Source organism: Cupressus sempervirens, chromosome 8, assembly GCF_028749045.1.
Source record: "Cupressus sempervirens isolate cs-2001-9-10 chromosome 8, ASM2874904v1, whole genome shotgun sequence".
In the NCBI taxonomy this organism is placed as follows: Eukaryota; Viridiplantae; Streptophyta; class Pinopsida; order Cupressales; family Cupressaceae; genus Cupressus; species Cupressus sempervirens.
The window spans coordinates 635226347-635241319 of NC_143125.1; the positions used below are offsets into that span (position 1 = coordinate 635226347).

The following is a 14973-nucleotide window of genomic DNA, read 5'->3' on the forward strand; positions in this document are numbered from 1 at the left end:
TTTGCAAGTGAACAAGGACAAGAAGGACTTGGGCAAGGAGAGAAAAACTATCTGCTCCAATAACAAATATTTAGGGTTCTCATTGAGGGTATCAAATAGCATATATATAACATGTTCTAATTTTCTCTTCCTATTACAGTCATATTCCAGCAACCAAACTGACCCTAAGTGTACTTTATTTTTTAAGTTAAAAATAACTTTTGTTAGATGTAATTTAATTATATGTGGGACTCATTATTACAGTTTATAGTTCTATAGGACTATGATTTAATTGCGAATGTTTTAAACATAGTACATGTTTGACGTCTAGTTAGAAGTATTAAATAGTAAAAAATGACAAGCTTAGTTTTTCCTTATGTGTGATCTATAAGAATAGACATCTAATTGCTCAAAATTCTGCTTTTTCATTGCCAATAGATTTCTATATTTTAACTTCTTCTCTTTCGCTCCAACCGTTATTGAATTTGGATAATTTATATATCTCAGGTGAAGAAGAGAAGCGGCACAGTTCGACCAAGACAAAAATACTATTAAAAGTTCTTTTGCCGATAGGTAATGATCTACCAAATATGAGTTCCATTCTACACAACTCGGTGTGTAACTAACATTGCGTAATATAATCGAATGTCATTGATTAAATTATTAGGTTTTCTTCGTATTACAGCTGGTGCAATTACTTTATACTATTGCTGCTGCAAAGGAGATTCATCACCGCGGACATCTGAAATCATTACTCCAGCTATACCAGAGCATGCTGAACAGGGAGAGAATCTCGGTATGAATCATTCACTTCACAATTTGACAAACCTTACGGATGATGAAAAAACTCAAATGGAAAGCTATTGTAATGAACGTTATGAAATTGGGGAAGGGAGCTTTGGGAGAGTTTACTTGGGCAATCTGAAAGATAGAGATGTGGCCATAAAGAAAATAAAACGTATAGGCAAAGAAAGCAAGAAATTAGTAGATAATGAAGTAAGACTTCTCCAAGGGAAGCAACACAAAAATCTAGTCTCTCTAATTGCATGGTGTATTGAGGAAAACACATTTTATTTAGTATATGAATATGTCAATGGATGCACCCTGGACGAATATTTGAGGCAGAATAATGAAGAGTTTACTCTGAGTTGGAAGCAGTGCCTCAAAATGATATCTGGTATTGCTGAAGGAATAGAATTTTTACATCTCAACAACATCATACATGTTGATATCAAACCTCAGAACATGATGGTGAACATTAAGGATGGTGAGGTAAAAATAATAGATTTTGGGTTTTCAAGGCATGTGGATTGGGAAGGTACCCACAGATCAACTGATAGAATAACAGGCACAAGGGGGTATTGGGCTCCAGAGTACTGCCTCAACCACAAGCTCTCGTACAAGCATGATGTTTACAGTTTTGGCATTGTCGTGTTGGAGGTGATAACAGGAGAGAGGCATGTTGACGATGCACGAGGCTCAAGCCAGTTTCATATTCCAGACTATGTGCGTTATATGATGGCCTCTTACCGTTTTGAAGAGGCCCTGGATGAAAGGCTGAAAGTGGAAGGCTTCACTGAGGGTGATTTCATGAATGCTTTGGTTTTAGCGAATTTAGCCCTCAAATGTACTGAGAAGGATAAGGAAGAGAGACCAGTTATGAGTTATGTGATGAGGGTACTCAATAGCATGATCAAAGAAAATACTCAAGGCTAAGTTTTACGTACAGTACGAAAGTATGATTGAAGGGCACTTAACTTAAAATATCTTTTATTTGAAAGTATAAAGATAAGAACTATTGATATTTATTTCAAGAGCAGATTATTAATTAATTGAAAAAATATGATATTTTGAATCAAGATAGATAATGATATTGCTTTTCAAGTATTAGATAGTTATCAAAAGAAATGGGGCTAATTCCAGAGTACAAAAAGGCTGAATAAACCGTTAGAGGTTACCTCTCATTATCTAACTAATACTAGTTTTATATTTTAGAAAATAAAATAACGTAAGCTCCAAAATGGAGAAATCCTTCCTAAGAGTCATATTCCTATCAATCATACAAATTGAAAAAAATATAGCAATAGCAATGATATATATTTCTAATATTAGTCTAGTACCTAATCATATACATACATAAGAAAACCCCGTACAACACCAAGTTCAGTGGGATCCAAGACATAGAAACTGAATAAAAAAATAGAACCAGGGCAAGCAGCCCATTTTCTTTCCCATTCCTGGTTCTTCTTCTCCTTAAGCTCCTCCCTATTTAAGTCCACTCCCTCTTCCTTTATAGATTTATCAAGGACTATCTTCATCCAACCCTCCCCCAAAAAGTCGTAAATGGAGCAGATAGTTTCACTCTCCTTGTCCAAGTCCTTCTCATCCTTGTTCACTCACTAGAAATAGAGAGTTGGTAGCCGAGTGCATGACCTTCAAGGAGAATTCCACCAAATAGTCATTTTTTTTGCAAATGCCAATGTGGTTGTCAACCAAGTCCTTCCTTGAATGTTCCAGCCTATCTAGTGGGGCCTTTCTCTCACTCTCTCCATGACTATGCTTTCCTTTCTTCCCCCTATCTTTGGGAATATCTTTCATGGGGTAGGTGATATCCTCCCCCCTGCTTTTATTTATGGATGGCACAGTGTCTAAGATGTATGAGGGACAAGGAGGGCTAGAGATCACCTTCTTACTAGTGTCCTAGTGAGGCCTCTTTCTCTTGATGGGTTTTCTCTCACTCTTGATAAACTTAGAGCTAAAGTCTTATTTAGGAGGGACTTGAATTTCTCCATTTTGAGTTGTTCAATAGCTCTTTGAGTAGTTTTCTTGCTCCTCCTTGCATCTATATTAGACTCGATAAGGCTTATTTTTACCTTAGAACTACAAGTTTAATTGTATTTTTTGTTGTTTGAGTTGGGGATGGGGTTCATGGAGATTTGGGGGGTAACTATAAGAAATAGGTTGATTAGAAGCAACAGTTTTAAGGCAAGGTGGTCAATGTACAATTTTTGCATGAAACCCTTGTTGATGATATAAATTTTTTTTCTTTCTTTCCTCTCTACTTTAAAGACACTATCTTCTAGGGAATACTAAATGAGGTACAAAAAAGAAATTAGATCATGGTTCCTTGAATGGTTAAGAATGGAGAAATGGTATTAATATAGTACCTAGAACCAATCTTCAAGGATGATATACCTCATAATGGCATAGAAAATCACATCCTAGGGATTCAAGAGATACTCTCTAGATAACCCACCACACATGCAAACTAGGTTCTCATTAGGTCTGAAGAACTTCCTTAGATTAGTCTTATTAGCTAGCTACCCTAGTTTGCTTGCACAAATTCTTTCCTTCCAGGGAAATCCCTCCAACCCTAGCCAACAGTTCTTCCATGACTTGAAATGTCATCCCATTGATGTTAACCTTCCTATCATTCCATAAGTTGATGAGCTACATTGAGATGCGCTCATCATGCCTTTCCATTCCTTCCATAGATGACAATTTAACCCTCCTTCCAAGAGATAAACTCAATTAGCATCACTCTTTCTGATGTAGTCTTTAACCTCCATTGGTTTAACGTAGTCCCTGGCCTCCATTTCTTCACCAAGCTCAACGACCAAATTCTCAAAGTTTTTTGACATCCCCTTAATATAGAGTGAATTTTGGTAGGCATGATAGATTAAATTAATCACACATAACTTGAAAATGCTAATGTAGCCAAAAACTATTATAGGATCACAAGGTTTCCTAGAATTTGAAAGGTCTCTTTTTGTGGCATTTGTGATTTGTGCCTTTCCTTCTAAATTTAATTGTCGCCAATCCTATTTAGAGTTGGGTTTAGTAAAGGTGTCTTGAAAGAGAAAAAAATTCCACAATCCATTGTATTGCACTACTATATTTCTGGATTCGATTGTGTTAAGATTTTTACCATCAACATTTTGATTCATGCTACATGATCCATCATCAAGATGAACAACAAGAGATGCAAAACAAAGTGTCCTTGTCATCCAAATTTGTTAGTTTCTTACATCTAAATAAATCCATTCCACTCATCCTTGTCCTAAAGAAATTAATACTTGTGATAAGAGGATCACAAAAGAGAATCTTCAATCAATCCTACCAAAATTTTACTTTATGAGATTGAATCCAATGTCCTTCCCACTGACATGGATTCAAAAATATGCACCACCTTTTGTAATGATTCATAATGTGTTGCAAAAATTATGCGCGCATTCCATCACAACTTAAGTTTATGAAGGAATTTGGCTATGTTCCCATTAAATTATTCATGTGATATTATGGCCATATTTCACCAACTCATCCACCACTCCATTTGATTCATGATAGATGTAGTCCACATGAATCTCTTGACACCCTCCCTCAACTTGTGAGTCTCATCTATTATCATTTTGATCTATTAGCTACTCTGGCCCTCTCCTTTAACTACATTAATTATCAACATCTAATCCCCCTCAATTGTCAATATGTTATAACCTCTAAGTCTCATAATTCTTGTTCCCCATAGAAGAGTTGGATCTTTTGCCACATTCTTTGAACCCACTTTGTAGTTCTCAGTATATTCCTACAAGAGTCCATCTCCACATCTTTTTACATTCATTTAAGAGTCTTGTAACCTACTAGACAACTAACATATTGATAGAGGCTTTGTCCCTAAAGATTTAGTTTTTTTTCCCTTCTTGACTATCCATGAGATGTACGGGGGAGCTATCTTCCATATTGTTTTGAGATATGGGTGATCTGATGACCTGTCCAACTGAACAAATTGATTTAAGTTAATATTTTTATACCACTAGACCTCTCATAACTCAACGACCCCCCTCATAACCTCTAATGCAAAAGGGTAGTGGATGAGAAGGTGTGGAATAGATTCCACATCTTTATAACATAATAGACAATAGTTAGTGAGATGAAATCTTCTTTTTTGAATATTATCAATGGTGAGGATAGTTTCATGTAAGATCATCTACTAAAAGAAATCTATCTTTGGTAGGATACATGGTTTCTAGATCTTCATTCAGTCCCCCTAGCCCACATCCCCACCAAGACAACACAAATAAGTCAATTTCACTATGAAGTCTCCTGATGGGATAAGCCACTAAACCAAAGAGTCACAAACTGGGGTAGAAGGAATCTAATTGTGAATTCTAGAGAAAGCCCCATCCTAGTAGCATCATAATTGTGAATTCTTTTCCAATGTATTTTGTAGTTGATATAGCTTTAAATCAGAGTACCATTGCATCTAATACAAGCACAGCACAAGATTTAGAACCTAGTGTGCATGAGGGATTCATCTTGAAGCCATTGGTCTTCCAAGAAATCTGTGTTATTTCCATCCCACACAACCGAGTGAATACCAATCTTCAAAATTTTCTTGGTGTCCACCACACCATTCCAAATTTTACAACCCTAGGGGAGACCATGGGTCAAAAGGAAGTAATTAAATAAATACCCACCAAGATATTTTACCTTCATAATGTTACATCAACTACCCGGGGAGTTTATCAAACTCTAGCCAACCTTAGTTAGGAGGGTCTTATTCATATGTCCTATCTTTTGATATTCAAATGCCCAAGGGTCCTAGGTTAGCAAACTTTTTCTAGGCTTACCAAGCTCATCCTAGATTTCTCTTAAGATCCTACCGATTATAAATTTCTTCTATTTTTTTTCAAAAATGTCTTTATATCTTCCTAGGAGTTTAAAAATAGAGATGAAATACACCAGAATTCCCTGCAATGAAGCGTAGATAAGCTAGAGTCTCCCTGCACTACTCAGGATCTTTCCTTTCCACCCTTCTAACATTCTCTAAAAGCATTCAACTAGGCCATCCTATTATTGGTTGGAAACTTCATTAATTTTGAGTGAGTGGCCAATGTATTTATCTGGAAGAATTATCTCCTGACATTCAAGTATTTTGGTCAAATTTTCATTCAAACCAATATTTATGTTGAATAATACACATTTCTTTTCTAATATTTTATGCATTGTCTCTAAATCATCTAATACTAAATTAGAATTTCTTGTTGGAAATTTGATTGAAAAGGTCATTGTTGTTGAAGGTCAAAGAGGGAGATTGTTGTAAAAGAATGTTTTAAATCATTGTTTTGTCATTGATGTCAAACTTGCTATTTTTAGGGATGATATTTTCTTATAAGATCCAAGTACTATCACTTAGTTGATTGATGAAGATGATTTTATGAATAAGATGTAACAAGAGCACCTAAGGGAAAGGTTGAGTTATGATGTTGTAATGAAGTGCAAGGATCAATTAAGTCAATGGTTCAGTAATGTATTGGTGACATACTCAAAGATATAGAGGTTGCTCACACTTAGAAACATTGTAGGAAGAAGTTGTAACAAGGTTGATTGCAAAGCTTAAACTAAGATCTTTAGTGGGTACCGAGCAAGTTAGTTGAAGTCGAGAAAATTCTCAGTAAGAGCCAAGTAAAAGAAATTTCTAGTGTGTGCTAAGTAAAATTCATGTGCCAAGTGAAGATGATGTGTCAAGCATCAATTTTTTTTTAAAGATGATGTAGAGTAATCTTCAGGTGCCAAGCATTAGTAAAAATGCAGTTGATGCCAAGTAACATAGTATGTGCTCAGAACCAATATTTCAATAGTGTTGAGTTGCTGCATTATTTCAAAAGATGAAGATTTGCCAAATCTAAGCCAACATAGTGGTTACATTGAATTTTGTGAATGAGTTGGAAGATAAGGATGATGAGTTGGTGGCACAGAATCCTATATAAACCATTTTTTGAGTGAATTCTAAAGGATTATTCAAGAAGTTTCTAGAGAAATCAGAATATGGGTTAGACACAATGAATCCTACCTAATCCATGCAAATTGAATATTAAAGAATGGAAGAATCGAGTGGGAAAAGGCACTTCAAAAATTCTATTTAAGGAGTCATAGACTAAGAAGCAAAATGTTTCTGATATTGTTGTTGTTGAAGAGCCAAATCTACAAAGTGGTTAGAAGAGTGTCAAGGAGGAGACATCTAGGAGAAGGAAGAGCATAGAGGCTTTGCTTCTATGAGTGGTCATAAAGAGATGATTGCACTGGTACATTAGGTGTGAAGACTCAATGAGACAAAGCTTGAAAGAAGGGCAAGTTGTCAAGAGTTGCAGAGATTGAAAGGCCAAGCAAGGGTATGAGCTGAGAAGTGATATGAAATCTCCAAGATAAGTTGTATGTTGTAGTCAGGTAAAGATTTTCTAATACTCTCTAGCAATTGTATTAGATCTAAAAATCCAATGGACTTAGGTTGGCCTAACAGCCATTTGTAAATCCTTTAATAGGGTGGCATTGCAAGTGAATATTCTAAAGTCCTCTAACTAGACCCACTTCTAATAGGGTGGTTAAATCCTTTAACAAGGTCAAATTTAATAGTGTGTTGCAAGCTTTTAATAGGGAAAGCCTTTCAAAGGGCATCACTTTAGAAGGGTGAAAATTTAGTAGCATGTTACTAGTGATTTTTCTCAAATTGGGTTTTCACATAAATCACTGTGTCCTGTGTTGATTCCTTATGTGTTATGCTTGCATGTTGATTTATAGTAACTTGCTGATTGGATAAGTTCAAGTTTGGATGAATGGATCCACTATACCTAGTGAAAAGTTTGAATAGGACATTTGGACCTTGAATAATTGATTCAGCCCCCCTCTTAATTATTCTAAAGTAATTCTAACAATTGGTATTAGAGACATCTGCTGATTTAGTTTCAAGGTCCTAGAAGCAGAAAGATCAAGATGTCCAAGAGAGAAGTTCCTAAGCTCAACAAAGACAACTTTGTTGCATGGAAGAGTTTGATGAAATTGCACCTTGGATCAATAAGTGACTATGTATAAATCTCAATTGGAATAGAACATGTAACTCCAAAAGGACCTCTCACTGTGAATGATTTGAACAAAAAGGAGCATAACCAAGCATTGTTGGAGATTGCCTCTACACTCAGCTATGTAGAATATGATGACATAAAAGATTGTTATACTGCATTCAAGATGTGGAAAACCTTGTCAAAAATCTATGGAGGAGATCAAAATTTTCAGAGAGCAAAGAGAGAAAGCCTAAGAGGAAAGTTTGATGAAATGAAGATGGAGGAAGGTGAAAATGCTGCTCAGTTTTCTACAAGAATGAAAGAAGTGGTGAGTGCAATAAGAAGTCTAGCTAGACAATTAGAAGAAGAAACATCTATCAGCAAACACTTAAGAAATTTGCTCCCTATCTATGCTATAAGAGTTTTAGCCATTCAAGAGCTAAGGTGTGTACGAGGAAACACACTAACATTTGAAGGAATAGTGGGAAGACTTACTACATTTAAGCTATTCAATTTTGACAACTATAGACTTGAGAACCTTGAATTTTCTTTCAAGGCCAAGATGACAATAAAAGAGACTGAGGAGGACACATCAAGCAAGAAAAGAAGAAAAGGAAAACATGCATCTAGTGTTAGTAGCATAGATGAGGAAGTTGTGGAATAGTTAGAAGCATTACTGGATAGGAGATTCCATAGAGATAAAGGAAAATTCAAAGGTAAGCTCCCTATCATATGTTTCAATTGCAATGAAGTAGGACATATAGCTACAATATGTCCATTAAAGAAGAACTACAAAGAAGGAAACAAGTACAGGAACAAAAGAGAAGATGATAGCAAAGAGAAAGGCAAGAGATGCTACATTGTTGAAGAAGACTTTGATGAGAATGATGATGAAGTAGTCTATGTAGCAATAAAGGATGAATCAAACAAAGATGAAGATGAAGCAAAAACATTGGTTACCTGTCTGAACAAGAATGACAAGTGGATCATAAGCAGTGGATGCTCACATTACATGGCAGGAGATAAAAGTAAGCTCATTACCTTTACTAAATATGATAGAAATAGAGTTAGATTTGGTAATAATGCCCCATGTCAAATAAAAGGAAAAGGCTCTATCAAACTTACGGAGAAAATTTCATGTGATAATACATACTGTGTTGAAGGATTGAACTACAACTTGTTGAGTGTATCATAGTTAGGCAATGTAGGTTGCAAAGTTGAATTTGGAAAAAAAACTTCTAAGATCTATGACATTGATGGAAATCTAATAGGAAAGGGTGAACAAACTAGGAGTAATCTATTTTACCTAGATATGGAAGATGTAACATGTCTTTTTGTTAGAATCAATGATGTGTGGTTGTGGCATAAAAGGCTGTGTCATGTTAACTTTGATAATCTGATTAGCATCAGCAAGAAAAAGAAAGTCAAAGGATTGCACAAGTTGAAGAAACCTGAAAATGCAATGTGCAAACAGTGTCAACTAGGGAAGATGACTAAGTCTAGTTTCAAAAGTAAAACATACACTTCCAATGAAGTACTAGAGTTAGTCCATATAGACTTATGTGGCCCAATAGAAGTGCAAAGATGCCTAGGAGATAGATACATAATGCTATTTGTACATGACTATTCCAGGATGATGACTGCTATGTTGTTAAAGAAAAAATTTGATGCATTCCAAATGTTTAAGTGGTATTTGGCTAGAGTTGAGAAACAAACAAGAAAGAACCTAAAATGCCTAAGGTCAGAGAGAGGAGACGAGTTCACATCAAGAGAGTTTGAAATATTTTGTAATGATAAAGGTATCAAAAGGCAAACATCAACACCAAGAACTCCACCATAGAATGGTATTTCTAAAAAGAGGAATAGGTCAGTGATTGACTATGCTAGAACCTTGATGATGGAGAAAAATGTTGCACTAAAGTACTAGAGAAATGTTATAAGTACTACAGTCTACACACTGAATAGAGTTCAAGTCAAGAAAGGTAAAAATGCAACACCTTTTGAATTATGGTATGGTCATTCATGTAATGTTAAACATTTCAAAGTATTTGGTAGTAAATGCTATATTCTAAAAGATACAAGAAATGACGATTTTGATGCAAAAAGTGATGAAGGCATATTCCTTAGATACTCCACTAGACGTAAGGCATATAAGTGTTTGAGTGTTAACACTAACAAAGTTGTGGAGAGTGCAAATGTAAATTTTGATGAGCATGTAGAAGTTTAGGTTGATAAGTCAAAGCAAACAGATGATTATAGATCCTTTGTATACTTCTATGAAGGAATGATAGTTGAAGATAATGTTGCAAATCAAGTTGAGAATTAGTAATAAACTTCAACCTCTATTGAGTCTCAGCTTGTGAATGTTGAGTTGCATTCAGAAGCTAAGCTACTAAACATAGAAAATACACATTCTAATTCTGAAAATAGTATTCAAGAAAGGAATGATGAAATGTTAGATGAAGAAGAATGAAATGACTCTGATGTTAAAGGATCAAACATGGAAAAAAGGACTAAACCTAGATTAGCCAAGTATGTAAGAAGACATCACCCTACAAATCAAATCATTAGTGACAAGGATGCAAGACCAATTACAAGGAATAGGGTCAGAAATGAGTCATGTCTGCTAAGAAAGGTTGAACCCAAAACAATGAAAGATGCACTACAAGATGATGACTAGTATAAAGCCATGGAAGAAGAGATAGATCAAATTCAAAAGAAAAAAACATGGTCTCTAGTTTCTAGACCAGCTAATAAAAATGTGATTGGTACAAAATGAGTTTTTAGAAACAAACTTGATGAGAATGGTGAGATAACAAGAAACAAAGCAAGACTAGTATGCATAGGCTATGCACAAGAAGAATGACTAGATTATGGAGAGACATTTGCTCCTGCTGCAAGAATGGAAGGAGTAAGAACATTACTTGCATATGCTGCATATAAAGGTTTCAAAGTCTACTAGATGGATGTAGAGTCTACTTTTCTAAATGGTATACTAGAAGAGGAAGTTTACATAGAACAACCAGAGGGATTTGTTGATGAGAAGAACAAGGATATGGTTTGCAAACTACACAAAGAATTTTATGGATTGAAGCAAGCACCTAGAGCATGGTATGAGAGGTTGTACAAATATCTTGTGAAAATAGGATTTGAAAGAACAGATGAGAACAAAAACTTGTACATCAAAGCTTAGGAAGGTAAAGACATTTTGATATTAGAAATTTTTGTTGATGATACAATATTTTGAGGAAAAGATGTTTTATGCAAAGATTTTGCTGATCAAATGAAGCATGAGTTTGAGATATTAATGTTTGGAGAAATTAAATTCTTTGTTGGATCATAAATACATCAATTGAAGCTTGGAATATTTGTGACCCAATCCAAATACATCAAGGAGATCCTCAAAACATTTGGGTTAGAAGAATCAAAACTAGTTAGCACACCAATGGCAATAGGTCATAAGCTATCCAAGAATGATGAATCCACTGAAGTAAATCATACATTGTATAGATCAATGATTAGAAAGCTACAATATGTTGTACATAGTAGACTAGACATTACATTAGCTATTGGAATAGTGGAAATATTTTCTGCAAATCCAAGAGAAAATCACTTAATGGCAGTAAAGAGAATACTAAGATACTTGAAAAGAACTGATGACTTTGGTTTGTACTACAAGAGGAGTGAAAATTTTGAACTAAAAGCCTACACTAATGTAGATTTGGCAGGTAACATTGATGATAGAAAGAGCACTAGTGGAGGAGCACTTTTCTTAGGAAAAAGGTTGATTACATGGACAAGCAAAAAGCAAAGCTGCACCTCATAGTCTACTACTGAAGCTAAATATGTGGTAGCTGCTATAAATTGTACCAATATTGTATGGATGAAACATTTGCTGCAAGGTATGAAGGAACAGGTAATTGAGCCTGTGACACTTTATTGTGATAATACAAGTGCTATCAATATATCAAAGAATCCAGTAATGCATGCTAAAACTAAGCATATTGCAATCAAGTATCACTATGTAAGAGACAAACAAGTGAAGATGGAATATGTTAGCTCAAAAGAATAGATTGCTGATATCTTCACAAAAGAACTACCTCAAGATGTTTTTAAGTATCTTAGAGGTAAGTTAGGGGTGATACCCCTAGCTAAGGCTACTTGAACCATAAAACAAGTATGCCCTACTTCAAATAAGCTAAATGTTGAAGATTTTATGCATTCATGCAGAGAATGTTTACTTTGGGATCCATGCCTAAAGTAATAGAAGTACTAAAATTTTAAATCAGTCACAAGAAAGGTGACAGAGGGAGAAATTGGATGAACCTGTAAGAGCTATATTTACATATCAAGGTGCTAATATGTCTTTGGAATTATTGTCAAAGAGGGAGAAGTAAACAACTGATCACAACTATTGAAGATAAAGGATTAGAAAAGAAGGAGAAGTAGGCAACTGATCAATAGTTTGAAGAAAAAGATGTTTGAGGTTGATCAGAACAACAAAAGATGAGCAATATAGAGAGAGAAAGAAAAAGAACAAGGATACAAAAACAAAGAGGGAAAAGATAACATCAGAAAAGTAGAAGGAGATGTGATGTTACAATTTACTCTTTTTGGAATTTGACTTACTGTTTTAACCTAGTGAGCTTGTGGTTCAATAGTTTAGTTTGATTGTTCATCAGTTTGGTTTTCCATCAATGCCAAAGGGTGAGATTGTTGGAAATCTGATCGAAAAGCTCATTGTTGTTGAAGATCAAAGAGGGAGATTGTTGTAAAAGAATGTTTTTAATCATTTTTTTGTCATTGATGTCAAACCTGCTATTTGTAGGGATGATATTTCCTTATAAGATCCAAGTACTATCACTTAGTTGATTGATGAAGAGGATTTGGTCAACAAGATGTAACAAGAGCACCTAAGGGAAAGGTTGAGTTATGATGTTTTAATAAAGTGCAAGGATCAATTAAGTCAATGGTTAAGTAATGTATTGGTGACATACTCAAAGATATAAAGGTTGGTCACACTTGGAAATGTTGCAGGAAGAAGTTGTAACAAGGTTGAATGCAAAGATTAAACTAAGATCTTTAGTGGGTGCCAAACAAGTTAATTAAAGCCAAGTAAATTCTTAGTAGAAGCCGAGTAACATAAATTTATAGTGTGTGCTAATTAATCTTCATGTGTCAAGTGAAGATCAGGTGTCAGGCATCATCAATTTTTTTAGTTGGTGCCGAGCATGAGGAAAAACATAGTTGATGCCGAGTAACAAAGTATGTTTCAAGCACCAATATTTCAATAGTGCAGACCTGCTGCATTATTTCAAAAGACGAAGATTTGCCAAATCTAAGCCAACATAGTGGTTAAATTGAATTTTGTGAATAAGTTGGAAGATAAGAATGATGAGTTGGTGGCATAGAATTCTATGTAAACCATTTTTTGAGCAAATTCTAAAGGATTATTCAAGAATTTTCTAGAGGAAATAGAATATGTGTTAGATGCAATGAATCCTACCTAATCCATGCGAATTGAAAATTAAAAAATGGAAGAATTGAGCGAAAAAAGGCACTCCGAGACTTCTATTTAAGGAGTCATAGACCAAGAAGCAAAATGTTGTTGATACTATTGCTATTGAAGAGAAAAATCTGCAAAGTGGTTAGAAGGGTGTCAAGGAGGAGACATCTAGGAGAAGGAAGAGCATAGAGGCTTTGCTTCTATGAGTGATCATGAAGAGATGATTGCACTAGTACATTGAGTGTGGAGACTCAAGGAGACAAAGCTTGAAATAAGGGCAAGCTATCAAGAGTTGCAAAGATTTAAAAGCTAGGCAAGGGTATGAGCTGAGAAGTGATCTGAAATCTACAAGATAAGTTGTATGTTGTAGTTAGGTCAAGATTTTCTAATACTCTCTAGAAATTATATTAGATTTGAAAATCCTATGGACTTATGTTGGCCTAATAGCCATTTGTAAATCCTTTAATAGGGTGGCATTCCAAGTGAACATTCTAAAGTCCTCTAACCAAGCCCACTTCTAACAGGGTGGTTAAATCCTCTAACAAGGTCACATTTAATAGTGTGTTGTAAGCCTTTAATAGGGTAGGCCTTTATAGGGCATCACTTCAAAAGGGTGAAAATTGAGTAGCATGTTACTGGTGGTTTTTCTCTTATTTGGTTTTCATGTAAATCACTATGTCATGTGTTGATTCCTTATGTGTTATGTTTTCATGTTGATTTACTGTAACTTGCTGATTGGATAAGTTAAAGCTTGGATAAATGAATGGTTGAATGGATCCACTATACCTAGTGAAAAGTTTGAATAGGACATTTGGACCTTGAATAACTAATTCAACCCCCCCCCCCTCCCCCTCTCAATTTTTCTAAAGAAATTCTAACATTTCTTCCCACTCCCTAGGTTCATGGACAGATGAGATACCAAATAAGAAGTTATCATCAACAAATTGTTGGATAATCTATGGAGTGCACAAAGACACTAGTTTGACACATTTTAATCTAACAAATTTAGCCAAGGCCACTAGATTTCTACTTTGAAACTATGCCACAATACTAAAGAGGTAAGGTGATAGAGGATCACCTTGTTACAAACCTTGAGAGGAAGAAAAAAAAATTCCATGGGCCTCATTAACAAGAATAAAAAATGTGACACTAATCACAATGATCCTAATAATTACAATAAAATTATCATTGAATCCTAATTTAGTTAGGATATCAAAAAGAAATTCCCTCATGATGATATCATAAGCCTTGGATATATCAAGTTTTAGGGCCACACCTAGGTTCTTGCTCCTTTCCATAGAGTGAAATACCTCATGCGTGGCTATGACCGCATCAAGAATCTGTCGTACTAAAAAAATAATTTTAAAAATTTTGAGTGAAATTTATTCACTACATTTCATGAATAATAGTTTACACAAATATATTTCTTAATATAAATATCGAGACATGGATGACAATGGTAAACTTGTAGAAAAGTCTTAAGGTGCAATGAATTATAATGGTAGTGTAAAATTGACTCTTAAATATAGAAATAAAATCTAAAGTGTCGATATAAGATGATCATATAATGTAAATGATAGGAAACACTGGCTAGTTTATGGAAAATAAAAAATAATGGAGTCAAATAAGGAGAAAAGGCACTAAATTGTTGTT

At 34.8% G+C, this 14973-nt stretch overlaps 1 protein-coding gene across 1 annotated transcript; it reads left to right on the top strand.

Moving 5' to 3' along the window:
• Window positions 1-624: 624 nt before the first annotated feature.
• On the top strand, window positions 625-1695 carry LOC149544032 (cysteine-rich receptor-like protein kinase 43). Its single transcript, XM_089795877.1, has one exon. The coding sequence runs from the start codon at window positions 625-627 to the stop codon at window positions 1693-1695; it is 1071 nt and encodes a 356-aa protein (XP_089652003.1).
• The last annotated feature ends 13278 nt before the right edge of the window (window positions 1696-14973 follow it).

What these genes read in the sequence shown, in the direction of transcription:
- LOC149544032 (XM_089795877.1), top strand. Translation starts at nt 625, where the DNA reads ATGTCATTGATTAAATTATTAGGTTTTCTTCGTATTACAGCTGGTGCA.